At 37.8% G+C, this 22,496-nt stretch overlaps 1 protein-coding gene across 4 annotated transcripts in view; it reads left to right on the forward strand.

Annotated features, from left to right (window-relative positions):
* Nucleotides 1-22,496, forward strand: part of LOC149181899 (uncharacterized) — a 231,740-nt gene that overhangs the window by 69,705 nt on the left and 139,539 nt on the right. For all 4 annotated transcript variants that reach the window (XM_089416717.1, XM_089416716.1, XM_089416718.1 and 1 more), the window contains exon 2: nt 20,237-20,377. In XM_089416717.1, coding sequence (XP_089272843.1) covers nt 20,237-20,377 — 141 coding nt within the window. The remainder of the gene's footprint in view (nt 1-20,236; nt 20,378-22,496) is intronic.

The following is a 22,496-nucleotide window of genomic DNA, read 5'->3' on the forward strand; positions in this document are numbered from 1 at the left end:
GGCAGAGACACGCTACCAGGATGGGACAAAATGTGGGCCGATTTACAGTAGGAGGAGTTGAGACGAGCTTTGTTGAAGAGCTCGATTAGTGGCAACCTAGATAACCGGATTCGTCTTATAGGCCCCACGAATCCCGAATCCATCGTGTCCGACACGATTCTCTCGAGATTCGTGTCCAAAAACCATGACACGTCATGTCCTATTTTGACACGTCGAATCCGACTGTGTGTCCTGTTTTCCAGGACTTGATAGGCGGCAAAAGTGACCTGCGCAGGTATGAAAAGGCCGCATTTGGTCATTACAGCCACACATATTTTCATTTGGCAAGCGTTTTGGCAGCTTAATGATCAAGTCTAGGCCCTAGTATTGATATGCTATTCATGGTAATGTTAAATTCTTAAAGTAAAAGTGACATTCTCCTTAATCTTTATTTTCATCCTTTTACTTAAATTTTTAACATTACCATGAAATGACTCAAGATGTTTGAGAGTGGTTCCGGCCTCATTGGATTTCATATGGAGAAAGTAGAATTTTAGATTTCATTCAAAATCCAGCAGACTTATCAGTTTTTCAGGATTTTAGGATTGGGGGATTGCAATGTTTCCATTGAATTTTGTCATGTATTAGGGTATGGAACTCGTATTTAATCAAGAGCACCAATCCCTCTATGTACCTTGATGTTAGTGACATTGGTTGTCGAACTCCTGTATCATGACTGTCCTAAAAATGTACGCATCACTCAAACAAAATCTTGACTTGACATGTTATGCTTGTTCTATCTTATGTTAATGCTTAAAGGGTGATATTAATGACAAAGATCCCTATACAGATACAAAGGTAATGACAAAGATACCTCTGGATATTAATGCTTAGAGGGTGATATTAATGACAAAGATCCTGATTTTCCAACAAGACTAAAAAATTAGACATTTCTCGTGGTGGCAAGAGGGCCAAGCATAAGAAATAGATAATAGATTGACATGTATTTGAATTTTGTATGTACTATGCATGCTGATAGCTATAGATGAAGATCTATATTTGAGATCAATAAATTTGTATCATTAATTAAAATTTGTGTAAGAAATATCTAATTTTTAATATATATATATATATATATATATATATGTATATATATATTTTAATAAAATAATATATAACGAATCCTATGTGTCCTGTTCTGGGGGGTCAACGTGTCCGAATCCGACACCACGAATCCCGAATCCTACGAATCCCGAATCCCCGTGTCAGGTGACTTAGGTGGCAACAGTAGCATTAGACAGAAGGTGGTGAAGGAGGAGGAGAATGTGGCCCTAACATCTAAGGATCCTAGCCAGGGATAGGGGGAGTATAGAAAGAAGAAGAAGGACCTATCCCAGGTCAAGTGCTTTAGGTATGGCAAGTTTGGCCACTACAGTACCTAGTGTCCTCTCAAAAAGAAGGACAAAGAGGAGAAGCAAGACCAAGCAACAACACATGCTGAGATAGATAGGCTATCATTTAGGTTGGAGGAAGAATTCGCTATGATTGCCTACATACCTCTAGTAGTGAGGTGGGGTGACTTGGAGTTGTGGTCCTAGAGAGCTACGGAGATTGGGCAGGGTCCTTAAGGAGTCCACCTCATGGATCATTACCTGGCTTCAGGGGCCCGCAATATTCAATAACAGGATGGATCAATGGCAGTTGATGCAATCAGTACCAGAGTGACAGTTGGAGACTAGTAGTAGTCAGATGTTGAGGAACGCAGTGCAGTGTTGACAACAAAGTAGGTGGCTCAGTAGTAGAGTCGGCAGTAGCGCAGATTCTTCAGAGACAGTGCAGAGGCTAGTAGCAGTTAGGATTCAGGAGACAGATCCATCATACTAAACACAATTGATTCAGTATTTTGGATGCTTCTCAGTTGCAGTTGTTGTAGTTGTAGCAACAACAAATGAGAGGGAGTTACAATGTAGATGCAGAGTTGGCAACAACATGGCAGTGTTTGCAGCAACATAGATGCATCATCAGAGTTGTGCAGTAGTTGGTGGGAAGTAGAAACCAGACATCAACAACGTGATAGGAGGTGATACAAAGACAAGGTGTTCTAGTAAGATGTGCAACACTAGAACACATTCCTTGCTAAGAGGGAGTGTCTGTTTCTATAGCATCAGATGTGTTCTAGCCATGAAATTTGGTGGAGAGGCTAGAATACATGAGATCTCCAAAACCCAGAAATTGTTTATGGAAATTCCACCTAGAGATGGATTAATAAGATTATTAGATGTTTTTTTAATTTCCTAAGTTTAAACTTAGGGAATATGGCTAATTAATCAGAATTAATTAAGTCAAGGTGAGAATTCTCTAGAAACTCACATGGATCGATCCAGAAATGATTTGAGCCATCGATTAAGATTTAATCTTAGCCGTTGGAGTCCCAACAGGAAGATATAAGAAGGGATCGATGTGGTGATGGAGAATGTACCAGAGTCACTTGGAGAATTCGATTTTCCAGAGTAGCAACAGTCAGTTGTTGGAGAGTTCGAGCTTCAGTGAGGCAACAAAGATAGTGAGGGGCAGGGACAATGATCTAGAGGAAGTTTTCTAGATCCGGAGAGGCAGTAGCAAGAAGGCCGAGTTTTCTAAAGGAAGTTTTGTCGGGATTGCTTGTGGAAGAAGGGTATTTCCCTTAAAATAATTTTGCCCAAATTTTCTTGCTGGTTGGATCGCCAGTTGGGCATTCATAAATTGTACTCAGATTTTCACTGTTGCATAATAATAAATCCCTCACTGCTGCACCGGTTTACCCAAGTTTGGTTTTTCCGGGGACATTTGTCCAAAAATAACGGTGACATTTTTATTGTGTGCTAGAATTTTCTCAATTTCCAGTGTTATTATTTCTGCAATATTTTATTTGTGAAGGTTGCAGTGTGATTTATTTGATATTTGCCGTAGCAAATAAATTGTTAAAATAATTAACAATTAGAAAAATTAATTCCAATTGATGCAATAGGATTTCAGTTTTGGAATTTTCACAATTAGGATAATTGCATTCAAATTTCAAGAGAAATCTAATCCCTTTGATCCTCTTCTCCTCCCTAACTTGGTCAAGTCCATTAGTTTGTTGATCAACCCCAAACCCTTGACCTTGTTTGGGTCCACTAGGGCTTCTTTGTGGTCCCGCAACCATGTAAATCCAATTTCACAATGATTGCTTAGAAACCCTATTCTTCTAGGATTCTTTGGCCTAGGGCACCTCTTATCAAGAAATACCTCTCATGCCTAGACCTAGGTATCCTCCTAGCCCTTCTTAGAGAGCCATACATCTTGCTTCTAAAGCAAGTAAGCTTTTCATCTGAGCCTCTCTTGTGAATAGGCTTTGGAATCACTTTACATCCTATCATTGATCTATCCTTCCTAGTGATTCTTCTCATACTGGGACTCCTCCCATCGGTGAAAGTCCGTAAAGAGCAGGGAGCTTTAGCTAAAATGATAGTGGGCTATTGCTCCATTGTTGCCACTTGACCTAGTAGTTTCTCTATAGGATCCCCTCCTAGGACCCTTGGTAGTTTGAGAGGTAACATTTTTGGCGCCGTTGTTGGGGACACAAGGTGTGTGTCTGGTTCCTATACGACATCATTGACATATCATTTTTGGTGACTCCATTGGAAGAATGAAGCCCTAGTTCTTCATTAAGCTTTAAAAATTAATGCTTGTAGGGTGAAGCAAGCATCTATCAAGGCACTTAGATTCACCCTGGCGACTCCATTTTGGTTTTATATGCAAAATCATGAAAAATGGCTGATTGTGAAAAGGAAAGTATCTATGACATTAGCCCCGAAGATGTCCAAAGCTTATGGGAAAGATTGGATTTGTGGGCTGAGCTTTGTGACCATCTAATAGAGCATGAGAACGAAGACTTCATACTCAATTTTTATAACAAGAATAGGTTAAACCTCCACAACATATGGCAAGAGTATGAAGAAAGCCCTACGAAATATCTCTTCTATGAGCTTGCCTACTATATTGGTGCATTCAATTCCTTATGTCACAAGATCAATGAAAAATATGGCTCATTACCCGATGAGGATTTGAATGACCAAGATGGCCAAGAAAGTGAGGAGGATGTGGAGGAGTTGTTGATCGCAAATTTGGAAACTAACAATAATGACCCTGGTAACATCTCCTCTAAGGATGAAGATGGGGAGTTTGATTTTGAAAGTCTCTAGGTATTGCAAGAAAGGATGATGGAATTCGATGAGTCTTGCAAACAACTTACGACAGTGTGTAGCACCAATGAAATTTTCTCGCAATTATATGAGGCATCAGAGAGGTTCTATAATATGAGATGCGAGTATTGTAGGAACCCTACAAATGCCCTCCTTCTTGAAGCATATTACCAAAATTATGTAGTAAATACTTTGAGTGATATTCTTCAAAAGAAGAAAGAGGAAGAGTCCTCCCTGCCTAACAAAGAAGAGATAGATTTGCAGCTTAGTCAACGTCTAATGCATAGTGAACAAGGGGATGATTTTGAGGAAGATTGTGATCATCAAATGGATGAGGAATCTATAGGTGATTTTTGGGTTGTTGATTGGGGAATTGGGTATGATTATAAAAATGAAGGCCCCATAGTATCTCAAAGGAATGAGCTTAGGGAAGAAGAAAATGCTCCACCCCTTCCGACTAACAATATTGGTCCATGTGAAGCCCTTCCTAATGATTAGAAAGGTCTTTTCTTTATGTTACAAGATGACGCTAATTCGATCAAAGAAGATCTTTCCACCATCGAGGATAATTCCAATAACCCTTGCACAAAAGGGATTGAGGAAGATGCTTCCTTTTGCCATGCCGCCAATAAAAGGTTTTTGTTCATGTTTGAGTAGTCCTCCCCTTGTGTTCCTGGCCCTGAAATGGATGTTTGTGATGAGGTTCATTCCCCTAGTTTTGTTGAGTAGTCGGTTTCCCCTATGGAAAATGGAGAATCATGGGTTTTCCCTAGGTCAATGATGGTTCCCCCTCTTGTTTTCCCAACCACGAAGATAATATCATGCTGAATGTATTTGAGTCATTCACTCCTTCTTACCCTGAGGATGATAGGCCTGAGATAATTCTTCATCAAAGGTTCATGTACTTGATCATTGGTATTTCCATCTTTTGGTTAGAAGAACAAATTCAATCTTCTCAATTGGTGTCTTTCCCTTTTTCCAAGGTTCCTTTCTATTGCACATGGGTCTCTTATTTTCCCACCTACCGCCCTCATAACCCCTCATATTATTCTCCCAATTTGTGTTTTTGGATCCGTTGCGTGAATAATCATAGAAGCATGTGGTCTCATACTAATCAATTAACATGTTGGTTGCATTGGATCTATGATTACACTTAGCACTTGCATAATATAATATGCATATTAGAGTAGTATGCATTGCATACTGATTTTTCTCATTAGAACTAACATCATATGATATCATCAGACTAGAATAACTTCATTTAGATTAAATTACATTTAGAATAATTTTTTGTTGTTGAATTTATGGCCTAATATTAAGCATGGGTGATCATAAGACTCTACAAAATCATGCTACACAGTCTACTTGGTGTTTGATATGTGCAGGTAACAGGTTTGCGGTCCAAAGAGTTCACTGGTGTTCTCATGACCTCCTCGTTCGTGTACGTTCGTGCACTCTTCTAAGAGAGCATGTCCCAGTTGGAGCCAAATGTTACCCACCACCTGTGGGTAATATCCATTGGAGACAAATTTCTCCTAGATGGTCCTTAGCCGGCAGCTAGTAACCCCTTGCAACTTCCAGATAGCTCGATGTGCCACTATCTCCGCCACCTAAACCAGCGCTGTGGTCGCTCACCCATCTATTATGATCATATGTTTGAAGGTGGGCCTTCCAACCTCAAAGGTATGGCTTTTTATTGTGTAGTTGGGTACTTTTGTTTACTTGTCATGGACACTTTTGGGCATGGATTAGTGGGGGAATTCGACCCAAAGGGTGGGCTTGGCTTGTACTCTTGTCTACTCTATCCAATTTGATGATTAGCCTTGTATCCTAGTCCCATGGGAGCTCCTTTATTGGCTACTAGCTTTAGGGGTGGCACTACATGGGAAATCCAGATTTTGGTTGTGTGGTCCGGCTTCCTGACACCATCTACATCACTCCCCTCTGCTCATTATAACCCCATTCACTATAGTTGTTCATTAGATCCACATTTGTTCATTGGGTCCACAAGGAGTTAGCCTCCCCCTCCCCTTGTCCACACTTTGGGTCGGGCCTGGAACGATGTCCCGGAGGTTGATGCAACTAAAAGAAACGAAAAAGCATAATTTGGCCACTCTTAACAGGAAAAGTGCCATAAAATGCAAAAGATGGCTGAGACATACACATTTAGCACATGGGTAAAAGCCAAACATGAGCTCTACCCCTTTCATCATGGCCATCACCTTAGTTCCTAGGGCCCCTCACATTAGTCCCTTACGTCATTTGGGAACCCATGATTGTCCCAACCCTTGTTGGGCAATGAATTGCCCCACCTAATGGGGGTATTCACTGCTACATCCTACACATCATGCTCTCATCCCCTGAGTCCCGAGCAGTTACAAAAGAAAATTTATAAAAGGCAAAAGGCACATGAAGAAGGGTGGAAAGACAACGGTCAGGGTAACTCATGTACCACTATTGCTCCCTTACACTCATATACGCAAGTGTGGGCTTCTCTTATTTGAGCTACCCTTGTACTGTGGCATGTGGTTTAGAGCCTTTCCCCTGATGCCCCATTTCGTTCCATCATTATTTCACATACCACCAACCTATTGATGGATGTACCATGGACATGTCAGCCACTTAGAGGCTGAAACCACCTAATATGGTCCTCGGTTAACCTTCTTCTTGAACTTGGAGACACTTGTACGTTCTGAAACCCATTATGTAAGGGCATGCCACTACGAAGTGTCCACTTGGTTACATGGTTTGTAAGCTCATTTACTCAATTGCACTAATGATTGTTTGTACTGGAAGGCGAGGAGACGCATTGGATCTTATACAGGATTGCAAGTGGGTCTTCATCTGGGGTTTGGTCTCCCTATACGGGGTCCAAGCCCTCCAGAGGGTCATATTGGCACTTGTAGGGTGAGCGTTGAGAGTCATGGGCCTCCACCATAAGAAAGAGCAGATTGCCACTTCATGGGAGCCTTCAACACCTTCCATTGCTTGCCCATGTTCCATTTATTTGAGGACAAGGATGCACCTAGATCACCTTGCCCAACTGACTACAATCTTGCTTTACACACTTGGCAGCTGATCCAGGGTCCAAATGAGGATGTGTCTCGCCATGGGAGACAATGGTAGGGCTTGCTTCTAAAGCAAGTAAGCTTTTTATCTGACCCTCTCTTGTGAATAGGGTTTGGAATCACTTTACATCCTATCATTGATCTATCATTCCTAGTGATTCTTCTCATATCGGGACTCCTCCTCTTAGTGAAAGTCTTTAAAGAGCAGGGAGCTTTAACTTCAGTGACAGTGGGCTATTGCTCCATTGTTGCCACTTGACCTAGTAATTGCTCTATAGGATCCCCTCCTTGGACTCTTGCTAGTTTGAGCGGTAACAAGGTCAAAACATATTGAGATCTAGTACCACTTCATTTGAGATATGGTATTGAGGGTAGTAGTGAGGCTCCAACACATGTCGACAGGTGAGCAGGTTGTAGACATTCTCACCAAGCCTTTTTGCCGAAAATGAACTTTTTATTCTTCCGAGAGAAGCTTGGAGTGCAGGGGAATGTATCCCTTCCCGAGAGGGAACATTACTGATTGAGGACACTGAGCATATGCTCTTCCCCAAGTCTTCTGACTAGCCATGGACTTGGTGAGGGGGAATGAGCAGCGAGGCTCTTGGGTGTGAGGGTACTTCTTGAATCCAAGTTGGCTGTGTGGTTGCCCCAATATGCATCCTACCCACAACCCACCTTGTACCTTTATTAATCAAGGGTCATGGACTTGGTTAAGCTTGTCGGATTGCGACACATCTGGCTAGTGTGTGAGGAGACTTAGGTTTGTGTGATCTTTATCAAAGTGAGATGCGACTGCCATGGACTTGGTTAAGGTAAATTGATTTCCCTATGTATTGGATGTAGGTGTTCTACCACTTGATTACTGGGGATCAAGTTGGGTGAGGGTCAGTCTGTGGACATAGGGTGTGTGATCTTTACCAAGGACATTTATGACTATCATGGATAGTGGACTTGGTTGTGGTAAATCGATCTCCCCTATTGTCGTGTGGATTGTTCTTCTTCTTCTATGGATCGAGTCATCGTTGTTGAACTGAGTTGAGATGAGATGAGACGAGATGAGCTTCTTTTATGTTGAGACATGTACATCTGAGATGAGACTTATGGTGCAACCAGAAGTTCCTCCCTAGCTGAGAGGGAGTGTTGAAAATTAGCAATTATCGTCTGAATTTCACCATCAAAATCATTTGCAAACCATGGAGGAAAGTCACATTTGCACATTTGACTAAGTCGACCCTAGGTCCAACAAGTCGACCCCTTAAGAGGAATTGACCCTCCTAAACCACATATAAATAGCGAATTGATGGAGCTCATTTGGCATCACCTCAACCAAGCAATTCGATCTGAAATTGTAGGAGACATTTCACATGTGCGAAGAAGCAAGGATTATCCTTTATGTTCTGCATTTTCTCTCTCTTGACCAGTGTTGACCTACGTTGACTTGTGCTGTTTGGTTCTAGTTTGACCAAGTTTTTGGACTGTCTTGCAGGAGACTTTGACCCTGAGTTGACCACATACTCAACTCTGTTTTGGCTCTTTGAGGGAGGTTGGCTTGCAACAATGTTTTAAAACTTCGACTCCGACTCCGACTCGGCTGAGGGTCTACTCCGACTCCGACTCCGACTCCGACTCGGTATCGACTCGGCCAGTTTGATTTCAATGACTCGGTCGTTGTAAAAAATACATTAAATATTTTTTTATTTATAAAAAGACATAATTTTAAAAATTTTCATTCATGTTTCCAAACGCACAACATTAGAATATAGATAGAAGACAACATATGATCAAAGTAGGCTCATGAATATATCCATTATATCAAAGATTAAAATGGCACCCAGTGCACTGTCCAATACATACATGATGATGATATAGAGATCAAAACAAAAACACAACCAAGGAGGCTAGAAATGGCCTCTACAGCAAAAGTAAACTGTGACTAGTACTACTGGCTAGTGGCTGCTACTAGAGGAGCCAAGATTATCTGGATCAACCACTCGTAGCATATCTACATGCTTCATAGTTTGTAACTCATTTTTAATCTTGTACCATCATCAATCATCTTAGACCATCTCACCAAGATGGATTTTAATAGATGTATTCATGAGAAGAACTACAAAAGCAAATTGTATGTGACACAGTCTACAGATCAAGATATAGGATCCCTAACGCTAAAACTTCTACTTCCACATCTACATGCAGTCATGACATACCCATCTACACTCCATAGAATATTTTGTGGCTATTCTCTAGTTTTAGGATCCCTTGGGGAAACTTCAAGTCTGTTCCCATCAACTTTGTAATATGTTTAAAGATAAATTGCCATCTTCCAAGAGAGAATTGCACCTATAAACATTCTAACTAGGATCACATGTTTGATCAACATTTCAATTTCATGTGCCCTCTTTATTACATGGTTCTCAGATAGTATCATTGTTTACTTAGAAATTCACATTGTTCCTTGAGGAATTTTATACAATGAAGGCAACATATGTCTTGCTCCATTCTTATAGGAGATTTCATGTTCTTGGCAAAAAGTTCACAACATTAGATCCTATCAAATTGCCAGCGCCAGACTCATCACTTTCTATTTTCAAGCACTAAATGATTCATGCCATAGGAAGCCGAGTGAACAAGTAAAAAACCTATGAAAACAGTCAGCTAATGTGGAATTCATGTGTCCACCATTTTTTAACACAAATCTCTTCTCCTAAAAGAAAGTAAAAAAAAAATGTTGTTTTTTTGAGTTTTTAGGCCACTGTTACCGAGCTGGCCGGGTTATTACTGAGTCGGCCAAGTTGTTAGACAACCCGGCTGGTGAAACCGGTTTGATGGCCGAGTCGACCCGGTGAGGGCTTGACTCGGACCAACTCAGCGAAATCGGTTCTGAGCCGGCTGGTTCTTAAAACAGAGGCTTGCAGTCAATTCTCTCTCTTTTGACCGAAGAATTGCAAGACTGTTTGAGTCTGTTTTGATCAAAATTTGGACTAAGGAAGAAGGGCTGAATATTCTATGGTATATTCTTTGTGTTGACTGATGCTTTGGCTGAGGGTTTTGACTAGCTCTTTGATCGCAAACTTTGACTATGATTTGACCAAACTTTTCTATGGAAGTTGTAGGCCGAAATTCAACCTCTGTTGCAGATTTTCATATTTGACTAGAATTGACTTTTCTCTCTCATTTGATTTGTCTTGCATTGATTGACTTTGACTGGTTATTTGATGTGCTATTTGATTATGTATCTCATGCTGAACTTTGTTTGACTAATAGAAGAAGAAGAATTGATTGTGGGTTTTCCTCCTTGTGGGGTTTTTCCCTGGTCGTTGACCAAAATCTCTGTCTCATTGTGCTTAGCTATCTTCTGTTGTGAATTTACTGTTTACTTTTCTATCTATAATTGCTTAACTTTTACTGGGGTGAATGAAATTGTTTAAGTGATTATATCAACATAGAACACTGTGAAAAAAATTAACAAGAATCGTGGGACTTGATCGGGAAAAGCCAAAATAATAAATGCTTTGGGTAAATTCACAAATGCTTGGAAGGAATATGGGGTATCCATTGTATCTAATGGTTGGACAAATGTAAAAGACAAGCCAATGATAAGTGTTCTTGGTGTGTCTGGTACTAGTGTAGCCTTCCTTCCATCTCATGATTACTCAGATAAGTTCAAGGTCGACATCAACATTGCAGAACCATTAATTCAAACAATTGAAACTATTGGGCCATACAATGTCATCCAAGTCATTATTGATAATGCTTCTAATTGTAAGGCAACAATAGCAATCATTGAGAAAAGATACCCCAACATATTTTGGTCTAGGTGTTTGGTTCACACAATGAACTTTTTGATGTATGACAATATTAAGATAAAGGAACCTAAATACAAATGGATTGGTTCATTGTACAAGAGAGGCAATTGCATGATAATTTTTATCACCAATCATAGCAATGCCCATGGCCTTTTCCACAGTCACTTGAGGTTGGAGCTATTGAGGATTGCAAAGACTAGATTTGCTAGCTGTAACCTCACTTTAGCTGTCTTTTGAAGGTAAGAGAGGCATTGGCTAACATGGTATCAAGTGAATCATTGAATGTATTAAAGGATAGGGTTGCAACCACATCCGACAGGGAAGATTTTCAAGAGGTGGAGGACACTGTTCTTGAGGGTCAGTTTTGGGTAAGTTTGAAGTATGTTTTGTAGTTCACCAAGCCCATTTATAACATGATTCGTTTTGTAGATACAAATGCGCCAGTGATTGGGGAGGTTGTATGAGCGGACGAATAACATGATAGGGAAAATCAAAGATATTGTTCCAGCCGAAAGATGCCATCTTGTATGATCATATTCACAAACATGTGGTCAAAAGGTGGGATAATCTTAATGTTCCACTCCATATTGGTTGGCCAAACCTGCACTTGGGGGTGGGGTTAGGAGAAAACCTTATATAGATCCCAGAGGTACAAAATGGGTACATGCTAACATTAGACAAGTTGGACCCTAATAGGGAGGAGTGTGCTAGATTACATGGAGAATTAAGAAAATACTTTAGTCAAACTGGAATTTTTGGTATTTTGCATGCAATCGATGATAGAGTTCGATTGGATCTCGTTGAATGGTGGAACATGTATGGCTTTAGGGGGCCTTTGGTGAAATTGACAGTTAGAGTGCTTTCATAGGTGGTTAATACTTCTTCTGCAAAGAGGTGTTGGAGCACCTATAGCTTCATCCACAATGTTAAAAGAAATTGCCTCAATGAAAACTGGGTAGAAAGCTTGGTTTACGTACACTACAACTTGAGGTTGTTGACACATTATTGTGAGCGGGCTCGATTTGATATAACATATATCTCTTGGGACAACAACCTGGAGGATAATTTGGAGGACGGAGCCTTACATTTAGAACAGTTGGAAGCAAAACTTTTGGACGATGAGGATGACGGTAATCAAGCGACAACAACAACATCAACAACATTGCCACCCCCATCCACTAATAGGGCTCAAGTTGCACCAACTTTGCCGCCACCTCCATTTGCAGCATTTCATGGAGGTCATGTGCCTTTTGTTTCTGGACATGGTTCACGACCATTGCAGAGTCAAACTATGCGGGAAGGAGACTCCCATTGTTCATAGATCAGGAGAAAATAAATTACAAGTTTCTTGTGGCATGAAGAAATTTTAGTAGATAGTAGATTTACTTGTGTTTTGTAGTTTCTAGTACTTTTTATAACTATAGACTCTTTCGTATTTATTATGGTAATTTTTGCAAACAATATATGACAATTTAAGTTTGAAGTTGGCAATTATAACTCATTGGTAATGAATTATGAATATGATGCTTCGTGAAACGTTTCATTTCATGTTTGATACTCTTTGTTATAGTTTGGTAATGGTTACAAGTACAACTTTAGTGATGACAAATGTTATATATTGAATTTTGAAATGTTGAAACTTTAAGGTTGATGGGAATCAAGAGGTTGTGGACCTGTGGTTGATGAAGATTATAACTACTAGATGATTGATGTTATATTGTTTAATCCATGTTTTTATGCTTTTTATAAATAATTCATCATTCTACATGCTTTTGTTGACATATATGCATCAAAATATATACAATTATATATTATATAAAAAACGCTCAGAATCGGAAATCTTTTGAAAATTGCCGTTCCCGCTCCCATTCTAAGCAGCCTTGCTTTGCGAAGATCTTGAAAAGGGTGGTCCCATTAGCTCCCTGGAGATTAGCATTGATGAGTTTTGGCATGTGGAAAAGGGTAAATGGGATATATGAGTGGCCATCATTTTGATAAGGATCTGAATTATGACATTAATGATGATGATGCCAAAGATGACTTTATTCGACCTTGCACTCCATATGATGATCAACAAGATATAATTATTGATTTGTCTATGCCTTCTTCGCTTCTTCCTGATGTCATTCCTCAGTCACATTCAAGTCCCATAAATTTTGAAAATGACGAGCCAACTTTGGTTGACTCTTTTGAATTTGATTATTGTGACAAGCCACGAGGTTGTCAAGATCTTGTTCTCTGACCATTCCTATCCTTATGCTACTCAGGGCATGTCCCTAGTGACATCACTCAGGCTTGTATGCCTAAGATATCTATTGGGCATGAGTTCCTAAAATTGATTATTGATTACTGTTCTAGATCCCTTCTGATGGTAGTGAAATCGATCTATGGTTCTTTTAATTTCCCACCTCCCACCCCTATGAATTGGATCCAACATTCAAGTATTATGATATGGTTGATTGTGATGTTTCCTTGTTCTATCTCATGGTTGATCATAGAGGTAAGAGGTATGATATTGATGTAATGATGTCTTGGCTACATTGGTTATATGACTATACTTAGTTGATGTATTGTATGCTAGCATAGGTTAGAGTAGGTAGTTGCATTGCATTCTTATGTGAGCATCCTACTTTCGAATTCTTCATGGTGATGTGTATGCGCAGTAGTTAGATTACCTTGCATTTAATTGACTTTTCTTTTCAGTATTGGTTTTATATACATCATATGATCGCAAGGGTGGAAATTAGCACCTTGTCCATATGTTAGCAAACAAGTTGATTTGAGTGTGTAGGTAATATTGAGAAATCTAGGGCAACTAGATTAGGTGATTTCTCTTACTTTGATAACTGCTTGTGATGTTCTTTTACTTAACTTGATGTACTAGTTATTAGCTTCTTCTTTCACTTTATTATTATTATTTCTTGATCATCAAACAACTACTAAACAATGAAGATCAATGAGACAAGAGGACACAAAATGTAGGCCGCTAACCAGGGCCAAAACCTCTCCTCTTGAAAGGAAAACCCACAAGAATTATTCTCTTCTTATAGAATCTTCAAATGACGAATTCCAAGACCTAAGACCCTTGTCAAAAACCCTTCCAAGACCAAGTCAAACCTCTTCTTGATGAACTTGCCTTATAGCAACTGGGACTTCTCCTTTGACCAAAATTTTCAGACTTGCAATTTTGGTTGGAAATTTCGATTTAACTACAAAAACCCTAGTTTCGCATGTGTGAGAGAGGATGGTGAAATTTGGATTCTTTCTCCTTTGTTTGGGGTACTTATCCTTCCTTGATGACTCAGCTTGTAAACTAGATCCTTTTTACTCCAACTTTCGGCTCCTTAAGTGGCTGTAATTTCTGTTATGTAGTAGCAAAATGTTCCCTAGTTTCCTCATATGAGTGAAGGATGATGCCCAAAAACAATCCTTAAACTTCTTTGCTTTCTTTTCCTTTTATTCTCCTTCTCTTCGCTAGGTAATATGCTTCTTTTTCTTCCTTGATCGAACTGCTTGTTGCTTGAATGTGTTGTTCTCAAATGAGGTCGATGACACACTTATATATAAGCTTCTTGTGGAGGTCGAGTAGCACTTATGAGGTTGACTTGTCACTGCTTGTAGGCTGACCTAACCTTTCCTTAGGCCGACTTGTCTTGGAGGGAGTCTTTTGACATTTCTTGACTTGCAGTAATTTTCTTGACATGATACAAGATGCCCAATGAGGTCTTTCATATATGAGAATGACTCAATTGACTTCTTGACTTAATGACAAACCTTAGAAGCACTCAATGGGTGCTTGACCTATAAATAAAATTGACCTTGAGCATGAAACCCGTGCTACAAAAATAATAATACTCTTTTTACAATATACAAGAATCAAGAGTACATTTCATATTTATGATGACAACCTAGTTACCTATTTCAACAGGTAACTGGTTTGCTAGCCCACAGAGCTAGGGCTTTCACGAACTCCCCGTTCGAGCATATGGATCATGTGGTCTATGGTGAGCATATGTCCATGATTTGGACAACCAACGAGTCAGTAGCCTTACATTTCTTAGTGTATGATGATGTGCCACATGCCTTAGCTATTTGCATCGGTCATACATGGTAATGTACCAAAGCTAATTTATGCCACTAAAACCCAACAAATTTTTAAAATTTATTTGATGCATTTCGTCAAACAATTAGTGAACAAACATTTCATCATTATACAAGGGGAAACCAAAGATTTTATGAATCTAATTGGAGGATTTTACAATACAAAATTACTTCATAAACTTGAATGTAGCTCCAACAATCAACTCAACATACAAATAGTGATGAATTTGGCCCAATGAGAAGCAAACTCGTCTCACAAACAATTCGGCTTGATATAAGAGGGTAACTCGACTTAGCAAATGGTATTTTCAGCGTCCTAGGAAATGTAACTTGATCACCAAAGGAAGATGAAACTTGACCTCCCAACGAAGAGGGAACTCGACCTCCCAAGAAGTCGACTCACTATGCTTGAAGTTGGATTAACTAATGTTGGCATCCATTCGTCCCATGAATTCACTATATATTGGTGTCATTCATCTTCCTCTCCAAGCGCATTTGATCTGAGCATCATCAATAGTATCTGCTGATCATACGAAGCTAGAAAAGGAGCAAGAACGAAGATCAAAGTGTACCTAATTTCTCTGTGGCATATCTCTTGAAGAACCAAGTTTTCCTGAGGTCTATCTTTGTGCTAAAAGGGCTGAAATCTTTGTGGTTTGTATCCATGAAAGAAGGTCGAAAGTCTAAAGTACGTTTGTTGAAGGAAACCAAAGCATCTCTGTTGAAGGAGGCCAAAACATCTCTGTTGCAATGGGACTAATACTCTCTGACCTATCTCTGTTGAAGGAGGCTGAGACTTTGTGAAAAAGGGCTGAGCTTTTGAAGTTGATCTTCATGTTAAAAGGTTTGCATATCTTGTGGAAGAGGGACCCAAAATTCTTTGTTCTCTTATGGTTGTTATCAAAATGAGGAGGGCTAACTTGGACACTTGGTGGATGCACTTTATGGTTAGTTTGTCCATAGCTTTGAATTTGATATTTCTTGTTGAATTGGTTCTCTAAGGAAAGACTTGCTGGGTTTTTATCCCAAGTGGGTTTTCCCCGGGTAATCATTGTGTTGATATTGTGCACAATGATCTCTGCTTTCTTATACTTGTATGGTTGATTTTTTGAAGTATAGTCACTTGATGAAGAAGTTGTAAATGTTAAAAGGATTTTATATATAATCATCACAAGTAATAATCACTGTTCATAAATAAGTACATTGTACTAGAATTTTCAACACGATCATTCTGTCAATTGACTCATATATTTCCCCAAGGTTAGGAGAATCTAAATCTGCATACCTTATTAGCTCCACTATTGTAGAGGAGAAAGAGACAATGTATTTCACATTAAGCCACCATTCATCATCCAAAAACATCCACATTATCTTCTTTCCTTGATATGTTTTTGATGTCCCCCATGTAGACCACTTAGAACTGATAACAATGGCCTTTACGGCTTGTTGCACCTCTAGCATATGATCAAGAAGAATAATATAGGTAGGTAGCATACCTTGTATTTGCTGGTTTTAAGAATTGCTTCTTTGCATAAATCCTGTAAATAGCTAGAGAGGCATGGTGGTTGCAAATGAACATTTGCACCTCTCTTGCATCTAAATCTGCATACCTTATTAGCTCCACTATTATAGAGGAGAAAGAGACAAATGTATTTCACATTAAGCCACCATTCATCATTCAAAAGCATCCACCTTATCTTCTTTCCTTGATATGTTTTTGATGTCCCCCATGTAGACCACTTAGAACTGATAATAATGGCCTTTAAGGCTTTTTGCACCTCTAGCATACGATCAAGAAGAATAATATAGGTAGCATACCTTGTATCTGCTGGTTTCAAGAATTGCTTCTTTGCATAAATCCTGTAAATAGCTAGAGAGGCATGGTGGTTGCAAATGAACATTTGTGCTTCACTTGCATCCAAAATAATGCAAGTGGTCCAAGAAATTTTTCCAATGTCTTTGAGTGCATTATTCAAAGCATGCACACAACAAGGAGTCCAAAATAGGTGCTTATACATGCTTTGAATCATTAACCCGCAGACCTACAAGCTTATGCAACATCCATGATAACTTGAACTACATTTGTAGGACTAATATCTTCAATTGCATCCTTGAATACCTCAAATTGGAATGTTGTAGCCTTCATCTTTCCAGTACGATCAATTTCCCTTCATAAATAGGGATTACTTAGAGAAGTGATAATGATGTTCAACAAATGCCTTTGTTGAATATTTGTCCAACTATCCATGACGATTGGACATCCATAAAGAACCCATGATTTCCTAAGGCCTTCCATAACAATGGCCTTAGCGTGTTGCACCTCTAGCATACGATCAAGAAGAATAATATAGGTAGCATACCTTGTATTTGCTGGTTTCAAGAATTGCTTCTTTGCACAAATCCTGTAAATAGCTAGAGAGGCATGGTGGTTGCAAATGAACATTTGTGCCTCTCTTGCATCTAAATCTACATACCTTATTAGCTCCACTATTGTAGAGGAGAAAGAGACAATGTATTTCACATTAAGCCACCATTCATCATTCAAAAGCATCCACCTTATCTTCTTTCCTTGATATGTTTTTGATGCCCCCCATGTACACGACTTAGAACTGATGACAATGGCCTTTAAGGCTTGTTGCACCTCTAACATACGATCAAGAAGAATAATATAGGTAGCATACCTTGTATCTGTTGGTTTCAATAATTGCTTCTTTGCATAAATCCTGTAAATAGCTGGAGAGGCATGGTGGTTGCAAATGAACATTTGTGCCTCTCTTGCATCCAAAATAATGCAAGTGATCCAAGAAAATTTTCCAATGTCTTTGAGTGCATTATTCAAAGCATGCACGTAACAAGTAGTCCAAAATAGGTGCTTATACATGCTTTTAAAGTAGGTCCAAAACCCCTAGAAACTTGGTCAAAATGAGGATCTTGAAAACCACTTAAAATAAAATTTTTACGAGGCATGGGTTTTTTGATCATTTTGGACACGTTACATGTCAAAAACAATGGAACCTCCAATAGATATGCCCAAAAAATCCATGTGCACCCCTATTAACCAGCTTTGACCAACCATAACTCATCACTGGAGGCTCAAATCAGAAAATCTCTACATGGCATGTCTTCATCTCACTAAGCTCTTTAATCTGAGACTAAGTTGACTTTTTTACCATTGAGACCACTTTGCATTGGGAACCATGATGTGCCTTGGGAAACATGAAAGTTGACACAAGAGACTACTATGCTCTGAGAGCTTGTCATGAGGAACACTGTACCAAGGCCAAGGTCACCTATAGACTCAATAGACTCTAACCATGTGGAATGACATAGGTGCACCTTGATGTGGGCTGGATTGACCCATACACCGATGATCACCCCTACAAATGCAGGGCCCCCATAGAACCATGAGTCCTCATGAAAGACCTCCCAAGGTCTTCCAATCCAGTTAGGGACGAGATTGCCAAGATGAAGCTCTCAAGGGACGAGGCATGGCCCAACCAATCACAATAAATACAGACTCAAAAGACAAGACACCAGGTCTGGGATGCCTAATACATGGCCTCACATGGTTTTTTACAAGGCTTTGACTTGTCACTTTGGGCTTACAATGGTGGGGAATGATCTGTTTGAAAAAATCTGTCTGGGATGCCTAATACATGGCCTCACATGGTTTTTTACAAGGGTTTGACTTGTCACTTTGGGCTTACAATGGTGGTGAATGATCTGCTTGAAAAAATCTATGTACCCCCACTGATAGAGGTGTAACAGGGCTGATCGAGTGTTGGTAGAGGAAACTAGATGTATCATCTGCATCCTGGGGATTCATGGTGGATGTTTAATCTGGCTAGTCATATATCACTGTGGATTGGGTTTTAACTTTAGATGAGAAATAGAGACCTTTAGGCAGTCCTTTTCCCTTGGGACCTCATAGCTTGGATTGGGGGTGGTGTCCTCATTTTTATCTATGGTCGGGAGGTAAATTGTTCCCAGGCAGCTTTTTGACAAGGGCAGCTCTTTATAGAGATAAGTACTCTTCTCTCCTTGTATAATTCTGTAAAATAAATTGCTTGAGCTCTGTTTTACATGTATGTTTGAAGATGGTGTGGTTACTGTTCATGGAATATATGCTAATGAATCTGAATGCAAATAAATGTAGGCATGCTGTTCATAGTGTAAATTCTGTTCACACACACACACAGGTCTCAGATTTCTGTTATAAATTTAAATGCCACATACAGTATTGCATTAGAATTCTGTTGGGAGCTGTTTGAAGCTTCAATTAGAATTACAGTCAATAATGAAACTGGTCAATGGAGAAATTTTTAGGTTTGGTACACTGCTGGCCAAGAAAAAGCAGATGATTACACCACGTGGATATGTATTTTTGTGCTATCATAGTTCACTGTGTTCAATGCTGATTTTGTACGTGTTGTATATTCTGAAGTTTCACACCCCCTATACTTATATGCTCTTCTAGACTATGAACTCAATATTATCCTAGATTCCAAGGGAACATCTCAATTAAACAACTTACTACCTTCAATGAGGCGGTTTATTTCGATAGTGAGGTTAATGTTAATCTGACTTTTGTTATTTCTCTGGAGGAATCTTCAACATTGCAATTGTTAACTCAAATCTGCTTATTTTTGAAGTGACAGTGGATATCCCTGTCTCTAATGCATAAAGGAAACTTATTGGCTAAAAGGAAGTGCAATGCCAAAACTAAGATCTTGAAGTAATACTAATGTATAATTGGTTCGTTGATAGCTCTTATTGATCATATTGAGATTTTAAATGCTCATCTTATAATGAAAAGTTACACTCGTGAGATATCTAGATTGCATTTATGGACACTTAATTTCATGTGGCTGCATAATTGCAGTTGAAACATGACTGTTACATGACTTTAGATCTTTTATGTTAATGTCTCCCTTGAACTTTCGGCCTTAATTTTATAACGACAAAGAAACAGCTTAGAATCATAGAGTGATGTGAAGTTGTGGCCAAGATACTAGATATCAGTGTACTGCTTATTTTGTTTTTAACTTTCTAAAGTCAGGGTCAAGAGAGGATTGAAGAGGATAAGAAGCACAGAGCTACATATAAAGATCTTTTGGATTCAGAACAGAAACTGCAATTCTTCACAGCACGACAAGTGGCATATCGCCTGTTAGGCAGCAGGGGATATCTTTGCCAAAATGTGAGTATTATTGTTTCTTATTAATTTGATTTTCAATTATTAATACACATCATCAATGCACGTGTTTTTTTATTTCAAAACTGGTTTAAAACAATATTTTAGTATTTATGAAATAATTTTTATGATTATGTCCTAATATATCGCGTTGTTGGATTGGAACTCTTCAAGGTCAGAGATATGCATATGTAGAACTTTTAAATATCATATCAACATCATTAACAAATGTGTTATTTAAGAATAATAAAACTTGAGTTGTATATGTTATGGTGCCAGTAAATAAGCCCTTACCAAACAAACCACTGATATCTTGTATATTTCGCGTGATTTGAGTGTTGAAAGTTGGGCAGCTTTGGGACAAATTTCCCTATAGGGAAACTAAGCCCCTTAAGGAAACCCTACTACCCCGAAGAGAATTTAAATTTGGTTAAAGAAGAATTCAAATCGAAGAAGAAATATTATTTATTGGAATGACAAATTTTCTTGGGCCAGAAATCATTAATACTTGGAAAATATATTTAATATTATTAAATATGAATAAATTTGAATTTCCCTCCATTGGTTTTAAGTAGGCTTGGAGACATTCATTTTGATCCATGAGAATATATACTAGAAGAGATTCATCTTAAATACAGATCTAACATGAGCCGAGATGGATTAAATTTCTTCATGTGCAAACTTTTTTAGAGTGTAAAATATAATGTGTTATTTTTTATTGTTTAAATTGTATTTTTGAATTCTAGAATATATATATAGGACCAAATAAACGTTTTAACCATAAAACTTAAATTTTAATTAAAATGATTTTTTATTAATGTATTTTTAAGTATATATCAATATTTATTGATATTAAAATATTTATTGATAACCTACATTGAATTGTTTTTATATGCAACATTAAAATATTTTATTTTAACATATTTTTATTTTCTATGTATATATATATATATGAAGTTGATATCAACATAAATCAGTTTACATAGATCTTCAAATAGTTTATTTAAATCTTCTCTTGAAATATTTTTGAAAATTATAAAGTTTAAACATCTTATTCACACTTTTTTTTCACTTCTAATTACTTTATAACATATTTTTATTATTATTATAGTTGACATTATTTTTCTATTTATAGCATAATTTGTTATTTTTATGAAGGGGCATAAATTAGTTAACATAGATCTTCAAATAGTTTATTTAAATCTCTTATTGAAATATATTTTAAAATTACAAAGGTTAAATATCTTATTCCCACATTGTTTTTTACTTCTAATTACTTTACAAGGGATTTTTTTATTTTTTATTTTTTAATTTTATTTTATTTTATTTTTATTTAATTATAGGTGACATTATTTTTCTATTTATAGCATAATTTTTTATTTTTATAAAGGGGCATAAATTAGTTAACATAGATCTTCAAATAGTTTATTTAAATATCTTCTTGAAATATTTTTTAAAATTACAAAGGTTAAACATCTTATTCACACATTGTTTTTTACTTCTAATTACTTTACAACATATATATATATTTTTGTTATAGCTAACATTATTTTTCTATTTATAGCATAATTTTTTTTTATTTTTATAAAGGGGTATAAATTAGTTAAACATAGATCTTCAAATAGTTTATTTAAATCTCTTATTGAAATATTTTTTAAAATTACAAAGGTTAAACATCTTATCACACATTGTTTTTCACTTCTAATTAATTTACAACATATTAATTTTTTTTTGTTATCGTTGACATTATTTTTTTATTTATAGCATAATTTTTTATTTTTATAAAGGGGCACCTGTCAATTTGACAGATCGACGGGCGGACAAACCAACATAGATCCATCTTAAGTAAGAGAGATCAAATTTCTTCACGTGCAAACTTCTTTAGAGTGTAAAATACAATGTGTTATTTTTCATTGTTTAAATTGAGTTTTTGAATGCTAAATAAAGTATATATTGTTAGAATATTCCGACACATAGGAATTAGTTAAGTATAACTTGGTCTAGTATAGAGTTAGGTAAAGTGTGTTTCTTTACTATGTACATTTTGTAACTTACAATCCGACGGTCACGATATGTAGTGATCCGATGGTTCATTCTCTCCTCTGTATTGCCGACACTTGAATCG

Source organism: Pinus tabuliformis, chromosome 3_2 (assembly GCF_031772625.1).
Source record: "Pinus tabuliformis cultivar Carrire ecotype Pingquan chromosome 3_2, CPIR1, whole genome shotgun sequence".
Classification (NCBI taxonomy): domain Eukaryota; kingdom Viridiplantae; phylum Streptophyta; class Pinopsida; order Pinales; family Pinaceae; genus Pinus; species Pinus tabuliformis.